This window comes from Gopherus flavomarginatus, chromosome 4 (genome assembly GCF_025201925.1).
Source record: "Gopherus flavomarginatus isolate rGopFla2 chromosome 4, rGopFla2.mat.asm, whole genome shotgun sequence".
In the NCBI taxonomy this organism is placed as follows: Eukaryota; Metazoa; Chordata; order Testudines; family Testudinidae; genus Gopherus; species Gopherus flavomarginatus.
Window position 1 is genome coordinate 132,412,472 of NC_066620.1, and position 21,892 is coordinate 132,434,363.

The 21,892-nt window shown below is 45.7% G+C and overlaps 2 protein-coding genes across 10 annotated transcripts in view; one reads left to right on the forward strand and one right to left on the reverse strand.

Annotated features, from left to right (window-relative positions):
- CDC40 (cell division cycle 40) overlaps positions 1-9,392 on the reverse strand; it is a 56,775-nt gene extending 47,383 nt beyond the window's left edge. The window contains exon 1 of one of the 3 annotated variants that reach the window (XM_050951379.1): positions 9,169-9,392. In XM_050951379.1, the coding sequence (XP_050807336.1) occupies positions 9,169-9,360 (192 nt within the window). In that variant the 5' untranslated portion in view covers positions 9,361-9,392. Of the gene's footprint in view, positions 1-8,849; positions 9,080-9,168 lie in introns of those variants that run through there. The other 2 variants (XM_050951378.1, XM_050951380.1) reach the window with 2 other exon arrangements.
- Positions 1-21,892, forward strand: part of WASF1 (WASP family member 1) — a 234,296-nt gene that overhangs the window by 4,961 nt on the left and 207,443 nt on the right. For 6 of the 7 annotated variants that reach the window (XM_050951387.1, XM_050951390.1, XM_050951383.1 and 3 more), the window contains exon 1: positions 11,241-11,696. The exons of the other annotated variant lie outside the window; for it this stretch is intronic. The gene's annotated coding sequence lies outside the window, so the exon portion shown is untranslated. Of the gene's footprint in view, positions 1-11,240; positions 11,697-21,892 lie in introns of those variants that run through there. 7 annotated transcript variants of the gene reach the window in all.

Genomic DNA, 21,892 nt, shown 5'->3' on the forward strand with positions numbered 1-21,892 from the left:
CTTTGTATCATCCCTCCAAAGTCAGTCAACATTGCTTTTGAGCCAACTGGCTGGCTAAAGAGAGATTTTTTCACTCCCTCACATGGATGAAGTTATTCTATTTTATAGAGGTACTTATACCACCCTCCTCAGTGATACTACCTGAGCACCTTCCAGTAATGCATCAAGCAACACACTTAGCATATTTCACATGTGGCTCATTCATCATCCTCTCCTCAGGGGAAATACGTGTATGCGGTGTAGTGTTTTGTTAGATTTAATTTGTATGCTTACATTAAAAACATAGCAATATGCACATATATAAGAAGGGAAGATAAAAATAGTATGTGTTGAACTGGGATCAGAAGGTGGAGACGTTTATGATAGCCCTTGATCCCTGCGAGTTCGTTCCACAATCTGGGACCTGCCTCCTCCTGCCCCCAACTCTGTCTTCCTGCACAGAAAAGCTTTCCCTTATTCTCCACTATGCCTGAGAAATAAAGTCATTAACTGTGGTCCACATCCTGGAACTCTGGATGATCTTTTGTGTGTTCTGGACTCGGGACACTGAGCAAGCAGTGTTGCACTCAGACTGACTGACCGACCTCATTCCTTTAATCACATGACCTTCCCAATTCACTGGCCCTGGATGACAACAGCTACCGGTAAATTTGCAAGCCTGAGTTTTATATTCCATGCTCTTGACTAGGAACTGTATAATGGACACTAATCCATTCATTCAGCCACACACAAAGATACAAACAAAGCAACTACAATAGAACTATACCAAAACAATTCTCTGAATGGTATTACTTACTCGCACGTAAGATTGGGTTTTCCCTCTTACAGTTCCATGACCTAAAGAAGTTTCTGAAAATCTTCTCAAATCATACCAAACAAACAGTTTATGTTGAGAGACCAACAAGCATCCCATCTCATTATTGCTTAGATGAAGATTAGGATCATTTATGTTATTTCTAAGGAAAAATAAACTGATCAGACAAGATTTTGACAGTTGTCTGACATTTGCAGACTTGTATTTACTTGATATTAAGCTGCCAGTTGCTTGCTATTCTTTAAATTGTAAGAGTCAAAGAAGACTAGCTTTATAAAATGCCAAGAATTCTTCAGTTCTATTATTTTTATCTCCTTTCTTCTACCTGTTAAGTTCTTCTCTCAGCAACAGAATGGCACACAATAGATGACAGACTGTGATATGAAAGACAATCCTAGGGATGACTATAGCAATTTTGGTTCCACTTTACTGTTTGCTGAAGAATGCTGAGTCATTTGGAAGTCATACAATAAATTCATTTCCATACCATGACATGTACATTCTTTGGATGTGAAAACTGCTGGTCCTTGAAATTGAAGCACATTCATTATAGTTCCACATTCCAAGATCTCCAGCTTTATTCATCATTTCATCAAGCAAACTATACTTGTGCACCAAGTGATAATCAGCGAGTACACTATTGAAGTGTGCCTGGTTTTCTCTCCTTTAATCCATTTCACTTTTAGCTACCCATAAAGAAATTTGAAAATGTGTCCATAACTCCTCTTTATTTCCTTCTAGTGGTCTATTGCAAGTGAGATCTAGATCACATTAGCACATACATGCTTGGTACAGCAGAAGTATGCTCTTGGTAAAGTATATTCTGAAATTTATAACATGTGACTCTTGTGTTAGTTCTATGCTACACAATGCAAAGTTATATCATTTGGCATTTTGTCAACATATTGTCCTCTATATGCTTTAATCTTCACAACACCACTATGAGACTAGCAAGCAACAGGGGCATGAAGGGTTAGTCAGACTAAGACCGCCAACAATGCTTCCTCTGTCAGACTTTCTACAGGCTATTGTAGTAAGAGGAGGCCCTGAGATATAAACCTTGGTATCAGAGGCCCGGTAGGAGGCCTAAGGCCTGAACTAAAGTAATAGTCAAGACTCTGCTAACATAAAGCAAAGTTAAGCTGTGAGCCAGAGGCAGGTCCTGCTCACAGAAGCTGGCAAGGAAAGGGCTGATGCTGCAGAAAGAGACATACCTAAAAGGTACCGGACACCAGATATCAGAACATTTGCATGCTTGTACACTCCACACAGATAACAGGGAACAAGCTGATCCATCCCAATGACAGCGCCAAAAGAGTAATATGATGGATAGAGTTGTTTTGTTCGAACCAACACGTACAGGGTGAGAGGTGGCATCTTACTACGTAGAAGGGTTGCACCTCAATACATCAGGAGTGATGTGTAACTTGTTTGTACCTTTGTATAAGAATGCAGGGAATCTCTGCGGGCAGCCCAGAGCCCTATGAATCCTTGCCACAGCTGGGATTTAAAGAGCTCTGGGCTCCCCGCTGCTGCGGGCAGCTCAGAGCCTTTTGAATCCCAGCGCCGGCTGAGATTTAAAGGGCTCTGGGCTCCCTGCTGCTGTGGGCAGCCCAGAGCCCTTTGATTCCCAGTCGTGGGCCGCACAGTGAGCCTCCGCGGGCCGCATGCAGCCCGTGGGCTGTATGTTGTGCAGGCCTGCCCTATCCCATGGGTCACAAACTTAACAGCCCAGCAAGAAATATTAAGTGACATTCTTGTTCAATGAATTTAAACATTTCCTGCTGAGATTTATATGGTATTTGCAGTGAAGTCCAACACAATACGGATTTGACAATGCGAGTTCTGAAGCACTTTAAGTGTTTTGCTAGATTGGGCTAACCACATGAACAGTCCTACTGACTTCACTGGGGCTACTCATCTGCTGACCCTTAAGCACGTGCTTAAATGCTTTGGTGAATTAGGCTAGCGTGCTCTGCACCTTGCAAGATAAAGCCCTAGGTCTCCACTGTTCACAGGATATTCTACGCTCCATAAACCCAGAATAGTTTTAAATGTTGTATTTAAAAAACATTAAGTAAAGTCCTCCTCACATAAACAGTCCCTTAAAATGACTATTGAAGCTTAGCATAGCCCCACAACATATGCTTAGCAGTTTTCTAGCTCATTAAGGAGGGCTGGGATGGAACGATACTGAAAGTAAAAGCGGAACAAATATGGTCAAAACCTCAGACCTAAGAAACTAATTTTTTTCTAGATGGACAAGGATTATATTTTAAACACAGAATAGATTAAAATTATTGAAATGTGAACATTCATGTCAACTGCATAGATACATTCAAAATGGGATCAGTTTCTACAGTATTATTTTAATACACCTGGACTCCTCCTGAGGGTCGAAATGACAGTCTGGACCTCTACATTGAATGCTTCCACTGACGTGCACAGGCAGAAATTGTGGAAAAACAACATCGTTTGCCTCATAACCTAAGTCGTGCAGAACGCAATGCCATCCACAGCCTCAGAAACCACCCTGACATTATCATCAAAGAGGCTGATAAAGGAGGTGCTGTTGTCATCATGAACAGATCTGACTACCAAAAGGAGGCTGCCAGACAATTCTCCAACACCAAATTCTACAGGCCACTTCCCTCAGATCCCACTGAGGAATACACTAAGAAACTGCAACATCTTCTCAGGACACTCCCTACACTAACACCGGAACAAATCAACATACCCTTAGAGCCCCGACCAGGGTTATTCTATCTACTACCCAAGATCCACAAACCCGGAAATCCTGGACACCCCATCATCTCGGGCATTGGCACTCTCACTGAAGGACTGTCTGGATATGTGGACTCTCTACTCAGACCCTATGCCACCAGCACTCCCAGCTATCTCCGTGACACCACTGATTTCCTGAGGAAACTACAATGCATTGGTGACCTTCCAGAAAACACCATCCTAGCCACCATGGATGTAGAGGCTCTCTACACAAACATCCCACACATAGATGGAATACAAGCTGTCAGGAATAGTATCCCTGATGATGCCACAGCACAACTGGCTGCTGAGCTCTGTGTCTTTATCCTCACACACAAGTATTTCAAATTTGATGACCATATATATCTCCAGATCAGTGGCACCGCTATGGGCACCCACATGGCCCCAAAATAAGCCAATATTTTTATGGCCGACCTGGAACAACGCTTCCTCAGCTCTCGTCCACTCACGCCCCTTCTCTACCTACGCTACATTGATGACATCTTCATCATCTGGACCCATGGGAAGGAGTCTCTGGAAAAATTCCACCACGATTTCAACAGCTTCCACCCCACCATCAACCTCAGCCTGGACCAGTCTACACAGGAGGTCCACTTCCTAGACACCACGGTGCAAATAAGTGATGGTCACATTACCACCAACCTATACCGAAAACCTACGGACCGCTACGCCTACCTTCATGCCTCCAGCTTCCATCCCGGGCACATCACACGATCCATTGTCTAAAGTCAAGCACTGAGGTACAACCGCATCTGCTCTAACCCCTCAGACAGAGACCAACACCTACAAAATCTCCACCAAGCATTCTCAAAACTACAATACTCACACGAGGAAATAAGGAAACAGATCAACAGAGCCAGATGTGTACCCAGAAGCCTCCTACTGCAAGACAAACCCAAGAAAGAAACCAACAGGACTCCACTGGCCATCACATACAGTCCCCAGCTAAAACCTCTCCAACGCATCATCAGGGATCGACAACCCACACTTTCACAGGCCTTGGGTGGCAGGCCAGTCCTTGCCCACAGGCAACCTGCCAACCTGAAATATATTCTCACCAGCAACTGCACACTGCACCATAGTAACTCCAGCTCAGGAACCAATCCATGCAACAAACCTCGATGCCAACTCTGCCCACATATCTACACTAGCGACACCATCACAGGACCTAACCAGATCAGCCACACCATCACCGGTTCATTCACCTGCACCTCCACCCATGTAATATATGCCATCATATGCCAGCAATGCCCCTCTGCTATGTACATCGGCCAAACTGGACAGTCGCTACGAAAAAGGATAAATGGACACAAATCAGATATTAGAAATGGCAATATACAAAAACCTGTAGGAGAACACTTCAACCTCCCTGGCCACACTATAGCAGACGTTAAGGTGGTCATCCTGCAGCAAAAAAAACTTCAGGACCAGACTTCAAAGAGAAACTGCTGAGCTTCAGTTCATCTGCAAATTTGACACCATCAGCTCAGGATTAAACAAAGACTGTGAATGGCTTGCCAATTACAAAACCAGTTTCTCCTCCCTTGGTTTTCACACCTCAGCTGCTAGAACAGGGCCTCATCCTCCCTGATTGAACTACCTCATTATCTCTAGCTTGCCTGCATATATATATATATATATATACACACCTGCCCCTGGAAATTTCCACTACATGCATCTGATGAAGTGGGTATTCACCCATGAAAGCTCATGCTCCAAAACGTCTGTTAGTCTATAAGGTGCCACAGGATTCTTTGCTGCTTTTAATGCCTACGTGCATCCAAGTCTCATGTTCTTATTTTGAAGCAATGCTCTCTGTGCACCTGAAAAATCCCAAAAACCTTACTGATTGCACCAGAAAAAACAGACCTTAAATTTCTGAAATACACTACAAGGAATCCTTTTGTTGGGATTCAGTTCTTCCTGATACTAATGTTGCACTAACAGCATGGACTTAGGAACTACCATACTGAAGCAGATCCAACATTTATTTAGTCCAGTATCCTGCCTCTGACTGTAGTTAGCACTACAGAGAAAGATACAGGATAATATTCTCCCTACATTAAATCTTACTTTAATCTCCACTAGTTAGAAGTTGTCTTAAAACCTGAAGCATCAGGTTTACTATCCCTCCCAAAACTGAATTCTTGAATTCACCAGTTTCCTGGGGCACTGATGTCCAGTCTAATTACATGCTGTATGTAAAATATTTCCTTTTATCAATTTGAATACTCTGACGAAGCCATGTGTTAAGAATATTTGAAACTAAAAAGCATACTATTGCAGCCACTATCTACACCAGCTAGTGCAGCTGTTGTGTGTCAGCAGGACAGAACCTTCTTGACTTTCTCCAACACAGTAATGCCAGAATCATTGTACCATAAGCTCAAGACCCATTTCGTTCTATTTTGCAGATAAAACTGCTCAGATTTGGTTAGAACTGTCTGCCTCCATGGGATAAGAATGTGCGCTAAAGGAAACAATGCCAAGTCTTCTCTGCTTGAGGTTAAGCCAGGATCAATCCGTGATCATTTTGGAAGCACTTTGGCCATCAATTTGTGATTAAAACCTACATCCTTCCTGGATAGTGAACGCATGCAGAAAAGTACAAATTATCAATACCTCCTTGAAAGAGGGAGGTATCTCTTTCACTGAAAGCAGCATAAGTACATCCTGCACTTAAAAAATATTACTGCTTGTTACTGAATCTTTCCAGCTATCGTGCCATTTTAAGTCTTGCACTGTCAGTTAAGATTACTGAAAAGGTTGTGGCGAGATAACTCAAACACTGTTTAGTAGCCTCAGTTTTTTTCTACACTAGTTGCCAACCTGGGTATAGCAGAGACAGCTCTGGTGGTATCGGGAGACAATCTCCTCCTGATAATAGATGAAGAACAGGCATCTATCCTGATCTCATTACATCCGTGATCCGTCTTTGATACAGTTCACCATAATTGGATGGTGATTTTTTTGCAAACCATAGCATGGGTGAACAGGCCTATTTGAGTGGCACTTTGATGGGCACTCTCAGAAGGACACTTGCATCTTCTCCATGTGAGTACTCTCCTGGGGGGTTCTGCAATGTTCCAAGTTGTCATTCCTTTTGTTTAATGCATACATGAGGTTATCAGGAGTTTTACATGGACCAGAAGGTCTTCAGTATTCTGAAGGCACTCAGCTTTATATCTCCATCAGCACGGCTGGAACTGCTGATGGCATTCCTCGGTCTGGAAAAGGTTGAGGCACGCACAAGGGCAAGATGGCTAAGACTTAGTCCAGACAAGGCAAAAGGGATGTTGGTTGGTTGTAGGAAGCAAGCTGGAAGAAGTGACAAGGGTAATTTTGATGTATTAAATTGAGGGTGTGCATCTACCTTTTGTTACCTGGGTTCATAAACTTGGGATCTGGTGAGGACTGTATAGGATGTGTGTGTGTTAGTTTCTTATATTTGTGTTGTCACTTGAGTTTGATTTTGGGGTAACTAATGAGTCTGTTTAGTTGCTAGTATATTTTAAAGAGACTGTCAAGGGTTACCAGAGCACAGTGGAGACACTTACATAGTAGAGTAGTAAAATCTAAATAAATACAATAGCTTGCCTGCCAAATAACAGAGACCCATCTTCTTTTTTGCATTTAGCACAAAATTATACTCACTACTAAATATGATGTTTTGGGATAGGTGAGTAAAATTTCATTTTTTCCATCATTATCAACAACAAGAGGAGGACTGGGGCACAAGTCGCTGCCATGAAAACACTTTTTAAAGATAATATGAAGGGAATGCATTTCTCATAGGTCTCTAAATATTGACTCTTACAGAAAATGTCTTTTCCTGCAAGTGTTAAAAAAGCCACATCCTCTGTAATAGTGATAATGCAGTAGCCTCCAACCAGCAGAAAATGGTCCACCAGTACATCAGTGGTTCAGGCTTTTAAGATAGGCACTCTAGGCATCACCTTTAAATTTATGTAAGGCTCTGCTGGGCCTCAATGCATTGTCACTGCTACTTGTTATTTATCATTCATATTCAAAGCACTTTACAGATGTTAATTAATACTCCTGTCAAACTGCACACTAACATCACAGAGAGATTAGAAACTCTAAGACTGGAGTGTGGTGGTGCTCAAGCATCATAGGATGTACAGGAAAGTGTCAGATGGGCAGCTGTGATAGCACATCCATCTTTAATTTGAGGCAGTGAAATGAAAAAAAAAAAATCCATTCATCTATTTGGCACTATGAAGTACAATGCATTCAGTGGAGCATGTGCTTGTGACGGTGCTACTATGGCACCAACTTCTGCAGAATTTATGGTTTCATTTAAAACTGAATTGTTTCTAACCTTCTGTATTTTAAGGTTCCGAAGATAACTTTCTAAAAGCGAACTAATGCAGTCTTGTCTTTCTGAGCTTACAAAATGAAATCATGCTGCCCATAGCTTAGCCAACTAGTACTAGAGCAAAATGTATAAAGCACTGGTCAGCCTTCACTGTGGCTATTCACAGCACTGTAGGCAGCAGTTAGTGTGTCAAGAATTATGTCAATTTCATTCTACTGCTACCTGTGAAAGCTATAGTGAAAATACTAAAGATAATAGGGATACACCAAAACAAAAACACACACAAAAAGTGTAAAGATTAAACAGCAGGGGCCAGTATCAAATTAAGATTTTCAATCATAAAGTCAGTCCTCTAAATCAGGGCTTGAAGCAATTAGGGAAGAGAATAAGATGCCTACAATTTGAAGCATGAATACAAAACGTGTGTGGGGGAAGAGAGCAGAGAGGACAGCATCCCAAAAGTCTGTGCGTCATACTCTAGTGTTAATCACCCCTCCGCCCCTAAAAGCCTGGGGAGCATAGAGTGGTGAGCTGAGTAGTGGGTTGAAGATACCTGTTAGCCAAACCAAGGAAGCCCGAGTGCACCACAGAAGGACGGAGGGGGGGGTCCGGAACAGCATCATCTCATTAATCCCAAACACCCTTCCCTTGCCCAGCTGCGGAGACCTCGATAAACACTCGAATATCACACCTTGGCCTAGCGGATTCTCCTCTCCTCTCCTCACCTTTCCCCCAGTATTCCTTATGCACATTTCTTATCTTAGGCGCCTTCTCCCTTTGCTGACTAGAGATCTGATTGTTTCACGACCTAATCTAGAAGAGCAACTACAAGGTGCAAGATTTCAACCTGGTTAAATCGGTGCAGTAGCCGAAGAGAGCTGCCAGCTGAGAGAAAGAGCCAATTCTATGCACCTGCAATGCAATGGGCAGCCACCGACTCTGCATCCCCTACCAGCCCCGACTACCTTTCCAGCACCCAGGGCCCGCGGCAGGCAGCCCGAGTCCCCACCCCAACCCCAGATGAGAGCGCCCAGACAGCAGGAGGCCTCCTGTGAAACGACCAAGCGAGACACACGGAAAGGGGCAACCCTCCCCGGGCAGCTGCCCCCTGCCTGGCACAGGCCCATCAGCGCTACCCAGGGGCGGGAAGGGAACTTCCCGTCCCAGCCCAGGCCGGAGGGAAGGGGATTCCCCTGCCGTCTTGCAGCCCAACGCCCGGGGCGGCACCTACCTTCACAGCCACCTCCGGGGCCGAGTCCACCGCCAAGGCCTGCGGGACAGGGGGCGGTGAAGCGAGATGCAGCACCGCGTCCTGGCTGGCTACCAGCGCCGAGCGGCGGGAGCTTCCCTCAGTGTCCGAGCCCGAGTCGGAGCCAGAGTCGGAGACACCGTAGGACGCGAGCGCGGCGATAGCAGCCGACATCTTACCAAGGAGGAACCACGGGAGCAGTGACCCGGAACAAACCGGTCCTGTCAGTTACATAATCCGCTCCTAGATTTATTTGTTTTTGCGACTGAATGAAAATTACTCGGATTCGATTTAGAAAAAAATAAAAATTATTATTTATAATTTTCTGCGTCTCTAACGAAACTTTTTGGGAAGCAGAATTCCGCTCCCGTGAAGCTGAAGGAGGGTTTGCTCTTTCAGGACTCACAACAAGGACTACAAATCCCATCGTGCAACGCGCCAGAGCCGGGCAGGTCGGATTTGTAGTGTCTGTAGGGTCAAAACACGATTCGGTTTTGCTGAAAAGGAAACCGCTGTTTCTCCCACTTTCAGCAGAATGACTGCCTCTCTGACAAGTGACAAAGAATAAATATAGCAATAAATGCCTCAAAGAAAGCACTCCATAACAAGCAAACAAAAAACCCACAACCAAAAAGAGAATGTCACTAAAACTAATGACCCCAGTGTGACACACCCAATCATCCATGGAAAGTACTGTGGGGTAGACAGAAGCATAAAATCCTCTAACAGATACTGATTTTCCAAACGTACTATTTCCACGTTATCCATAGCTCAAATTTGTGATGAAATCATTTTAAAATGAAACTTGAATGGCGGTTTTCGATGTTTAGGGGAATATTTTACATTTATCTGTAAATTTATATATACACAATATTCCCATAATATGAACTCTACACTTCTTCCCCTTATTCCATTGCAGCCAGGGAACTGGACAACACCATTTGTCTAATTTTAACCTCCAGCCACTGGATTTCATTCAGTCTAGCAGAGAAACGTATAAAAGGATCCAAGGCTGGACACTGAAGCTAGACAAATTAAGATTCGAAATAAGGTATAGTTTTAATGGTGAGAGTCATTAACCATTGGAAACATTTACCAAGGGTTGTGGTGGGGTCTCCAACACTGACAATTTTAAAATCAAGAATAGATGTTTTTTCTAAAAGATCCGCTGTAGGAATTGTTTCGAGGAAGTTTATGGCCTGTGTTATACAGGTCAGACCAGATGATCAATTGTCCCTTCTGTTCTTGGAATCTATTAATCATCTGGGGTTGGTTGGGTTCTTCTGCAACTCTCTGCCATCTTCTGTCCAAGGCAGCACTAAAGTCCATCTGCTTGTCTTTGATACAATCTAGTCATCACTTCCTTAGTTTTAATTTGAACTATATGCAATAGACAATATGTGCACTATCAGGTCTTCTTAAACACATGGATTTCACAGTAGTTTGAATTAACCTTCCCAACCTCCATCCTCTGTGAGATAAGTAACTTTAACAGCCCTGTTTCATACATGGGGAAATTGAGGCATACATATATTCAGGGACTTACTCCATGCAGTGCCAGGTCCTCAAACAGAAACCTTACACCTGCCAGGGCCAGCTCCACGCACCAGCTAAGGAAGCAGGTGCCTGGAGTGGCCAATGAAAGGGGGCAGCAGTGGGCCCGTTGTTGGGGCAGCCCAATCAGTCCAGTCTTTGGCAGCAATTCCGTGGTCAGTTCTTCACTCCCTGTTTTCCTCTTTGGCGGCACTTTGGCAGCAGCTCAATCAGATTATTCTGTTTCTTTTTCCCCCCCCACTGCTTGGAGAGGAAAAAAAGCTGGAGCTGGCCCTGACACCCGCGTACCAACCAGTGGAACACGCTATGCAAAAGACAGTAGGAGAACGCGAAGCACCCCTTTCTCTGAAACAGCCCCGCCCACTCCCTTTGTAGCTGCCAGCAGCCCCGCCCACTCCCATTCTAGCTCCTCCTCTCCCATTCCCATTGGCTGCCAGGAGCCGGCTTTAGAATACGTCACAATACCCGCGGCCCCTCCCCCTGCCCGAGTAAGTGAGAGAGAGAACTGGACTATACCACCTGCCATATTGAGGGGGTGTGTGTAGAAATGGGGGTTCCCTGATCCTCAACGGCACGGGTGCGAGGGGGAGGCACCCACTTAGTACCTGGGGGAAGCGGCGACGGGCGGTTAGGCGTTGGGTAAACAGCCCCCGCGTGCTTGAGCGGGAGTCCGGGCCGGGGGAGAAGCCCCTCCTCCCACGCGCACACACGCGCCGCTCTGTGTCTATTGTGAAGCCTTTGGGGAGCTCCGCGCCGCCGCCCCCACCAGCTCGCTCCGGGTTCGGGTCCTCCCCCTCCACAACGATTCTCTCCAGCGGGGAGAGGAGCTTGGAAGGAGCCGTTTGAACTTCGGATTCGTACAGACCAGGGGGCAGCGCGAGCTTCTGGGGCGCTGAGAGGGCGGGGCTGGTCGGCGGCATGAAGGTGTGAGAGGAGCAGCGCACGGACCGGAGAGAGTAAGTGCCCGGCAGCCTGCACCGCCTCTGCCGTGACTCGCGCCCACCACGGGGAGGGCGCCCCCCTGTCCACCCACCCACGGGGCGAGTGATGCCCCTTCATCCGGGCGACCCCCCCCCGCAGCTCCTCCATCCCCACCCAGTGACACCTTCGCTGTCCCCCCATCTCCTGTGGGGTGGAGGGAGCAAGAGGGCTGTGCCAATGTGGTCCCCCTCTTGCTGTCTGCAGCTGGTGGGGGGTGAGCGCCGAGCCCCTGCGGCTGTTGCAGGGACAGGTGTGTAAAATCCTCTCCCCTGACCCGCGTGGGGGAGGGGGGTGCACTTTTAGTAGCGGAGTGCCCCTCTTCGCGCCCCCTCCCCCGCCTCCTGTACAGTGCCTAGTGCGGAGCCGCGCTCAAGGGGCGGCGGGACCTTTTATTGTTGGGGTCAGTAATGGGGGGAGGTGGTTCGTTGGCTGTCACAAGGTGCTAGCTACTATGTTGATCTGAAAGGGGGTGGGGTTACCGTGACCTAGCCACCTCCGCTTAATTTATGTAATGGGGACTGTAGAGGCCAGAGGTGGGGATGGATGGTGGAGCTAGATGCTATTTGTCTTTTGAAGAGAAGCAGATTCAATCATATTCAGTGGAAATAGCTACCCATTGAAAGATTGCTACCATTGTTCAGCTGTCGTGAAGATCTCAGCTGCCTGGGAGCAAAAGACCTCCAAATTGCAATCCTAAAAACATGTAGCGTCCGCCTCCTCCAAACACAAAATTATCCATCCCCCTATGCCGATTTAGCTTGTGGATACACTCATTATAAAACGTAATAGCCCAGAGTAATCTCTATTTGTATATTAAGCATGTACGAAGTCCTTCTGGATCATTACACTTCATGTATCTGTGATTTCGTTTCATTTAGTTTTGTGTTTGGAATCAAAAGTAAATACAGTAATAAGATGTTTTAGTTTGATTTGCAACATTGGATTGTCAGTCATTCACATTTTTTAGCAAATGTTTCAGTTTTAAAGGAAACAGATTGAATTTCTATGAAGATGTCAACAGAATAAAGAATACCATGTAGAAAATGCAGATAGTGAAGCTTTTATATTTATTAAACGTTGTCTTTAGATTTTTTTATTGGTCATTGCCATAAGGAAACAGTGCACTCTAGAACCAAGGTGGCAGAAATAACATTGACATGAAAATAATTTGCAAGAGTCATTTTAGGGGAAAGTTCTGTATTTCCAGCATTCTGGACCTTTTTATTTTTTTCATTTTTGACGTTTGAAGATTACAACTTTTATTTCAGATTTATAAATGGACTCTTTATCAGTGGTGCAATAGCAATACAGGTTATGTGATTTACCTTACTTACACACCTGATGTGAGTCACTCTGTATGTGATCTATTCATTTTGAGACTGCAGCTGTCATTGATTCACACACTGCCTGCCAGCAATTGTTAGATGATTCTACAGAAGTGCATTCCTTATTTTCCTGGCATGCACTTACAGGGTGTTGTCTGTAGTTGCATGGTGTGGTTGTTGAAAGGTAAAGTATTTCAAGGTCTGTTTGTGAAACCAATCTGTAGTGTAACATTGCTATTTAAATATTGTATCTCAGCTATTCTGCAAATGTTTCAGTTTACGTTAAAAACAATATTTTATTATTGTTGAATCACTAAATTTAATTTAATTAGAGTTTGATTTTTCTCATACTATAATAGAGGAAATTACAGCTTTTAGTTAAATTTTGTTGTGCTCAGAAATGATAATAAAGTGTAATCATTTAAGGATTTGGGGTGGATTCACTGTACAGCCTTTAGAATAATTTGTTAGTGTAAGTTAGCTGTTGTCCATCTGCTACCACCAGTGAGGTGTATTCTTCAACACACTCTTCAGAATTCAAACAGTGGGTAGGTCTACACTTGTGGTGACTTGTAGAGTACAGATGTTGCATGTCCAGCTAGCATCGGTATGAATAGTGGTATAAAACAGAAGTTCTCAACCAGAGGTCCAGGGCCTCCTGGGGGGCCGTGAACAGGTTTCAGGGGGTCTACCAAATTAACGAGAGAGCAGACCAGTGTTAGACTTGCTGGGGTCAGGGTAGAAAGCCAAAGCCTGAACTCTGCCGCTCGGATCTGAAGCCAAACTCCAAGCAAATTAGTTTCATGGGGCCTTGGGCAGTTACCCTGCTTGCTACCCCCTAACACCAGACCTGGCTTTTAATTTAGTGAATATGCAGAACAACAGTTATTGTGGCACAGGTGAGCTGTGGAATTTGTATAGCATTTTGGGGGGGCTCAGAAAGAAAAAGGTTGAGAACGCCTGATGTAGAAGGTGAGGCACAGCTTAGGCGAGTAGATGTATCAGAACCCTAGGGTATGTACTCTACATGTCTCTATATGCCCAAGCCATGCCTGTCACAACCTAGTCCCAGATTTGGACCTTAGCGTCCAAAATATGGGGGTTATCATGAAAACCTCCAAGCTTACTTACCAGCTTGGACCTGGTAAAGCTGCCACCACCCAAAAAATTAGAGTGTTTTGGGGCACTCTGGTCCCCCCAAACCTTCCCTGGGGACCCCAAGACCCAAATCCCTTGAGTCTCACAACAAAGGGAAATAAACCTTTTCCCTTCCCCCCCCCCCAGGTGTTCCTGGAGAGATACACAAAAGCAAGCTCCGTGAATCTAAACAGAGGGATTCCACCCTCCCCGTTTCCAGCCTTGGAAAACAGAAGTACCGAGAGCTAATCTCTCTTCCCCCCTCACCCAGAGGGAATGCAAAGTCAGGCTAGTAAATCTAACACACACAGATTTCCCCCTGACTTCTTCCTCCCACCAATTCCCTGGTGAGCACAGACTCAATTCCCTGGAGTTCCCCACTAAAGAAAAACTCCAACAGGTCTTAAAAAGAAAGCTTTATATAAAAAGAAAGAAAAAGTACATAAAATGGTCTCTCTGTATTAAGGTGACAAATACAGAGTCAATTGCTTAAAAGAAATATGAATAAACAGCCTTATTCAAAAAGAATACAATTCAAAGCACTCCAGCAACTACACCATGTAAATACAAAAGAAAAAAACAATAACCCCTATTGTATTATGATCTCTGTACTCACAACTTGGAAACAGAAGATTAGAAAGCAGGAAAGAGAAATCCTCCCATAGCCGAGAGAGAGACAGGCAGAAGACAAAAACTCAGACACAAACTTCCCTCCACCCAGATTTGAAAAAGTCTTGTTTCCTGATTGGTCCTCTGGTCAGGTGTTTCAGGTTACTTCTTTCCAGGTGAAAGAGACATTAACCCTTAGCTATCTGTTTATGACACGCCCCCCAAATTGCAGACAGTGGGGAAGCTCACTGGCGGCGATTTCCTCCTAGAACTTTAAAATAACCAGATTAATACAACACATGCACCTTTACATATACCACTAAGTATATAACTAACAGACTTCTACATTTTAAGAACACTTTTTAACTACTGGATTCTGGGAAACTCTCACGGGAGAGAGCATCAGCTACTTTGTTAGAAGCTCCTGAGATGTGCTGAATTTCAAAATAAAAATCTTGGAGAGCTAAACTCCAACGAAGAAGTTTCTTGTTGTTCCCCTTGGCAGTATGAAGCCACTTTAGTGCAGCATGGTCAGTTTGTAGCTGGAACCGCCGTCCCCAAACATATGGGCATAGCTTTTTCAGGGCGTACACAATGGCATAGCATTCCTTTTCACTGACTGACCAGTGACTTTCCCTCTCAGACAGTTTCTTGCTGAGAAACACGACAGGATGGAAGTTGTGATCCGTTGCTTCCTGCATGAGAACTGCTCCTATACCACGCTCAGATGCATCCGTGGTTACTAGGAATGGCTTGTCAAAGTCCGGGGCCCTGAGCACAGGGTCAGACATGAGTGTCGCCTTAAGCTGGGTAAAGGCCTTTTGACACTGATCAGTCCAGTTAACTGCATTTGGCTGGGTCTTTTTGGTCAGGTCGGTCAGTGGGGCAGCGATTTGGCGGTAGTGTGGTACAAATCGCCTGTAGTACCCGGCCAAGCCTAAGAAGGATTGGACCTATTTCTTTGACCTTGGGACAGGCCACTTTTGGATAGCATCCACCTTGGCCTGTAGGGGGTTTACGGTTCCTCGACCCACCTGGTGCCCCAGGTAAGTCATTCTGTTTTGGCCTATTTGACACTTTTTGGCCTTAACAGTTAGTCCGGCCTGCCTGATGCGCTCAAAGACCTTTTCCAGGTGTAGTAGGTGTTCGGGCCAGGAGTCTGAAAAAATGGCCACATCATCGAGATAGGCAACTGCATATTCTCCCAGTCCTGCTAGTAGACCATCTACCAGTCTCTGGAAGGTGGCGGGTGCATTTCGAAGGCCGAAAGGAAGGACATTGAATTCATACACCCCCGCATGGGTGACGAATGCTGACCTTTCCTTGGCAGGTTCATTTAGCGGTACTTGCCAGTACCCCTTGGTTAAGTCTATTGTAGAGATGAACTGGGCACGTCCCAAATTCTCCAATAGCTCATCGGTGCGTGGCATTGGATAGTTGTCCTGACGAGTTACCGCATTTAGCTTACGGTAGTCCACGCAAAAGCGTATTTCCCCATCTGGTTTGGGTACCAGAACCACTGGAGATGCCCATGCACTGGTAGATGAGCGGATTATACCCATCTGTAGCATGTTCTGGATCTCCCGTTCTATAGCAGCTTGGGCATGAGGAGACACCCGGTAGGGTGGGGTTCTAATGGGGTGAGCATTACCTGTGTCAATGGAGTGGTATGCCTGTTCAGTCCATCCTGGGGTGGCTGAGAACAATGGGGCGAAGCTAGTGCACAGCTCCTTGATTTGTCGCCGCTGCAGACGTTCCAGGGTGGTTGAGAGGTTCACCTCTTCCATGCCACCGTCTTTTTTCCCGTCGTAGTAGACACCGTCAGGCCACTCAGCATCATCTCCCTGGACTGTAAACTGACAAACCTGTAAGTCTCTGGAATAGAAAAGCTTGAGAGAATTAACATGGTACACTCTGGGCTTTAGTGAGGAATTGGGAAATGCTATGAAGTAGTTCACAGTTCCCAGGCGCTCTTGGACCGTGAATGGCCCTTCCCGTGATGCTTCCATCTTATGGGCCTGTTGCGCCTTCAAGACCATAACCTGGTCTCCTACTTTGAAGGAACGTTCTCTGGTATGTCTGTCATACCAGGCCTTTTGCTCTTCCTGAGCATCCTTAAGGTTTTCTTTAGCAAGGGCTAAAGAGTGTCGGGGGGGTGCTTTGTAGGTTGCTTACAAAGTCCAGAATGTTAGTTCCTGGAGAAGGCGTAAACCCCTCCCATTGCTGCTTCACCAACTGTAATGGCCCCTTAACCTCGTGACCATACACAAGTTCAAACGGTGAAAACCTTAAACTGGGATGTGGTACAGCCCTGTAGGCAAACAGCAACAGCTGCAACACTAGGTCCCAATTATTGGAGTATTCGTTGACGAATTTACGTATCATGGCCCCCAAAGTTCCATTAAACCTTTCCACCAGGCCATTGGTTTGATGGTGGTACGGGGTGGCAACCAAGTGGTTCACCCCATGAGTTTTCTACAGTTTTTGCATGGTTTCTGCCTGGAAATTAGATCCTGAATCAGTAAGGATGTCGGAGGGCCAACCTACCCTGGCAAAAATGTCTGTTAGGGCCAGGCACACAGTGTTAGCCCTGGTGTTGCCTAGAGCTACGGCTTCCGGCCATCGGGTAGCAAAGTCCACGAAAGTCAGTACGTACTGCTTTCCTCTGGGCGTTTTTTTGGGGAAAGGACCCAGAATATCCACAGCTACTCGCTGAAATGGGACCTCAATTATGGGGAGTGGCTGGAGAGGGGCCTTGACCTGGTCTTGAGGCTTTTCCACTCTTTGGCATACCTCACAAGACCGGACATACTTGGCAACGTCCTTGCCCATCCCCTCCCAGTGGAAGGACTTCCCTAACCGTTCCTTGGTTCTGTTCACCCCAGCATGGCCACTGGGGTGATCGTGGGCTAAGCTTAAGAGCTTCCCCCGGTACTTAGTTGGAACCACCAACTGTTTTTGCGGCTGCCATTCTTCCCAGTGTCCACCAGAAAGAATCTCCTTGTATAAAAGTCCTTGGTTTATAACAAACCGGGATCGACTAGAAGAGCTGAGAGGCGGTGGGGTGCTCTGTGCCGCCGCCCAAGCTTTCTGCAGGCTGTCATCTGCTTCCTGCTCAGTCTGGAACTGTTCCCTTGAGGCTGGGGTCACCAGTTCTTCCTCAGACTGGGGACTTGGGCTTGGTCCCTCTGGAAGCGATGTAGGTGATGGGGTTGTTTCCGTTGCTGGTGAACTGCTCTCCACTGGTGCACCTGAGGGTATTTTAGGCTCTGGCTGAGCCTTTTGGGTATGGCTGTCTGTTCCTTTTGCCAGTTTTGGCTCGCTGGCGCCCACTGACGTTGAGTTTGAAGATGTGGTTGCACTTGCTGGTGCTGGTTGCTGTTCCAGTTCCGGGCCTGGGACTGGAGGTGCTGTGGCGTTTCAGTGGTTGGCTTGGAATCTGGGTCCACTACCTCTGTCTGGGTCTCTGGTAACACAGACGGGGCGCCTGTGGACGGCTCAAGAACAGGAATGGGTTTGGAAGCTTGCCTGGTTTGGCTACGTGTAACCATTCCCACTCGCTTGGCCCGCTTCACCTGGTTGGCCAAGTCTTCCCCCAGTAGCATGGGGATAGGATAATTGTCATAGACTGCAAAGGTCCACATTCCTGACCAGCCTTTGTACTGGACAGGCAGTTCAGCTGTAGGCAAGTCTACAGCTTGTGACATGAAGGGGTAAATTGTCACTTGGGCCTTTGGGTTGATGAATTTGGGGTCTACGAAGGATTGGTGGATAGCTAACACTTGTGCCCCCGTGTCTCTCCACGCAGTAACCTTCTTTCTGCCCACTCTCAAATTTTCCCTTCGCTCCAATTGTATTTGAGAGGCATCTGAGCCTGGGGATCTTTGGTGTGATGGTGGTGTAATGAACTGCACTCGGATGGCGTTCTTTGGACGGTTGGCCTTGATATGTCCCAGTTCATTACACTTAAAGCATCTTCCATCTGATGGGTCACTGGGTCGAGGTGAGTTACTGGAGACTGGTGAGGTGGAAGAATAGGGCGTCTGTGGCTTTACTTGGGTTGTATGTGGGGTCTTTGGCTGTCCTCGGTTGTAGGGTTTATGGTTGGTGTGCCCCCTGGGGTATTCGTTCCCCTTGACAGTAGCTTTCTTGCTTTCTGCCACTTCCATCCATCTGGCTCCAATCTCCCCCGCCTTGGTGAGATTTTTGGGTTTTACATCTTGTATGTACCGTGTTATGTCCTCAGGAACATCATCCAAGAACTGCTCCATTTGTATGAGGAGGTGCAGTTTTTCCAAGGATTTAACATTGTGTCCTGATATCCAGGCCTCATAATTTTTCCAACGTAGTAGGCGTGTTTGGGAAATGACACATCTGGTTTCCACTTTTGGGTTCTGAAACGCCGACGGGCATGATCCGGGGTTATCCCCATTCTGTATCTGGCCTTGGTTTGAAAAAGTTTATAGTCGTTCATGTTCTCCTTAGGCATTTCAGCTGTCACCTCTGCTAAAGGTCCACTGAGCTGTGGCCTCAATTCTACCATGTACTGGTCTTCAGAGATGCGGTACCCAAGACAGTCTCTTTCAAAATTTTCCAAGAAGGCCTCAGTGTCATCACCTGCCTTGTAGGTGGGAAATTTTCTGTGCTGTGGAACAATGATTGGCGCAGGGTTGTTATGGTTGGCTCTGTTTTGCTTAGCCTTTTCTAATTGCATGGCCTGTCGGTGGGTTTCTCTCAGGAGTTCCAACTCTCTCCTGTGGGTAGCCTCTTTTTCTCTTTCCCTTAGCTACATGTCTTTTTGTGTTATTTCTAGTTCCTGTATTTTTTTTCCATATCTCGCTTGTGCTCTGCATCTTTGATTTGTACTTCGGCCTCCATTTTTGTCTTGGTAGGCATGGTTCCTGTTTTCTTGTGTTGGGGTGCCCTGCGGTGTTTATTTTCTGAACTGCAGGTTCTCTGTTGCCTCCTGGGGTCTGCCTAGCAACAGTACATTTTTCCCTTTCTTCCTCTAGCTAATCTTTTAAATGTAAAGTAAACCAGAAAAACCACTTTATTTGCATGTGTATAGTGCTGGTAATTTCCCCCTAATGGGAGTGCTATTGTCTGACAAAAGACCCGTAATAGCTCCTTAATGGTTCCTTGCTTAATATGCAAGCCACAACTGCCAGAGAGAGCAGAAAAAAAGAATTCTCTCTGATTCCCTTTAAAACCAAACTGTTTCTCTCTGCTTAAAAGCCCCTAGCAGAGAAAAGAAAAATATAATATTCCTACTGGCTTCTGGATTCTATCTTTCCCACAAACACTGCCACCATGTCAGAACCTAGTCCCAGATTTGGACCTTAGCGACCAAAATATGGGGGTTAGCATGAAAACCTGCAAGCTTAGTTACCAGCTTGGACCTGGTAAAGCTGCCACCACCCAAAAAATTAGAGTGTTTTGGGGCACTCTGGTCCCCCCAAACCTTCCCTGGGGACCGCAAGACCCAAATCCCTTGAGTCTCACAACAAAGACTCCTTTCCCCCCTCCAGGTGTTCCTGGAGAGATACACAAAAGCGAGCTCCGTGAATCTAAACAGAGGGATTCCACCCTCCCCGTTTCCAGCCTTGGAAAACAGAAGTACCGAGAGCTAATCTCTCTTCCCCCCTCACCCGGAGGGAATGCAAAGTCAGGCTAGTAAATCTAACACACACAGATTTCCCCCTGACTTCTTCCTCCCACCAATTCCCTGGTGAGCACAGACTCAATTCCCTGGAGTTCCCCACTAAAGAAAAACTCCAACAGGTCTAAAAAAGAAAGAAAAAGTACATAAAAATGGTCTCTCTGTATTAAGGTGACAAATACAGGGTCAATTGCTTAAAAGAAATATGAATAAACAGCCTTATTCAAAAAGAATACAATTCAAAGCACTCCAGCAACTACACCATGTAAATACAAAAAAAAACCAAACAATAACCTCTATTGTATTATGATCTCTGTACTCACAACTTGGAAACAGAAGATTAGAAAGCAGGAAAGAGAAATCCTCCCATAGCCGAGAGAGAGACAGGCAGAAGACAAAAACTCAGACACAAACTTCCCTCCACCCAGATTTGAAAAAGTCTTGTTTCCTGATTGGTCCTCTGGTCAGGTGTTTCAGGTTACTTCTTTCCAGGTGAAAGAGACATTAACCCTTAGCTATCTGTTTATGACAGTGCCACCCACATCTACACTGCTGTCCCACTGCCTCCCTAGTGCTGGAGACTTTTCCTACCTAATTGAAAGGCAGCAGGGAAAGACTCTGGTGGTGGGGAGTTGGTAGAGAGAGGCTCTGGCAGCCCCATGGAAGAATTGAACCTTTAGTGATGCTTCAAATGTTCTTTTTTGCCTTAGCAAGTTACAGTAACTGCATTTCTGTTACAAAAATGGTAGGAAAAAATTATATGGATGGATAAGCACACATCATCTGAGCATCTAGTTTTGATTGAATAAAAGGTTGCACATAAAAAAAACTCTACTGGGGCTTGCTGTAGAATCATGGAAATGATAGGGCTGGAAGGAATCTCAAGAGGTAACCTACTCTAGCCCCCTGCATTGAGAGAGGACTAAGCACCATCCCTGACAGGAATTTGTCCAACCCATTCTTAAAAATCTCCGATGACGGAGATTCCACAACCTCCTTTTGAAATCTATTCCAGTGCTTAACTATCCTTATAATTAGAATTTTTTCCCCAACTATGTAACCTAAATCTCCCTTGCTGCAGACTAAGCTGATTGCTTCTTGTCCTACTTTCAGTGGACATGGAAACCATTGATCATTGTCTTCTTTAGAGCAGCCCTTAGCATATTTGAAGACTTATCAGTTCATCCCTCACACACCTTTACTCAAGACTAAATGTGCCCAGCTCTTCTTTGAGTGTCCTGTGCATATGCCTACTCTTGGGATATGCTGACTGGTGGGGCTGAGACAGTGGAAACTTCTAGTAGTTGTACTTGTTAGAGTGCTCATGCACTCCTCTCCCTTCAGCATTTGAGCATGTTCCAAAACTATTATTGCGATAGGAGCCGACTCTGTAGCACGAGTGACCCGTAGCACAAGTGCCGGCTACAGAAGTACCATGAGA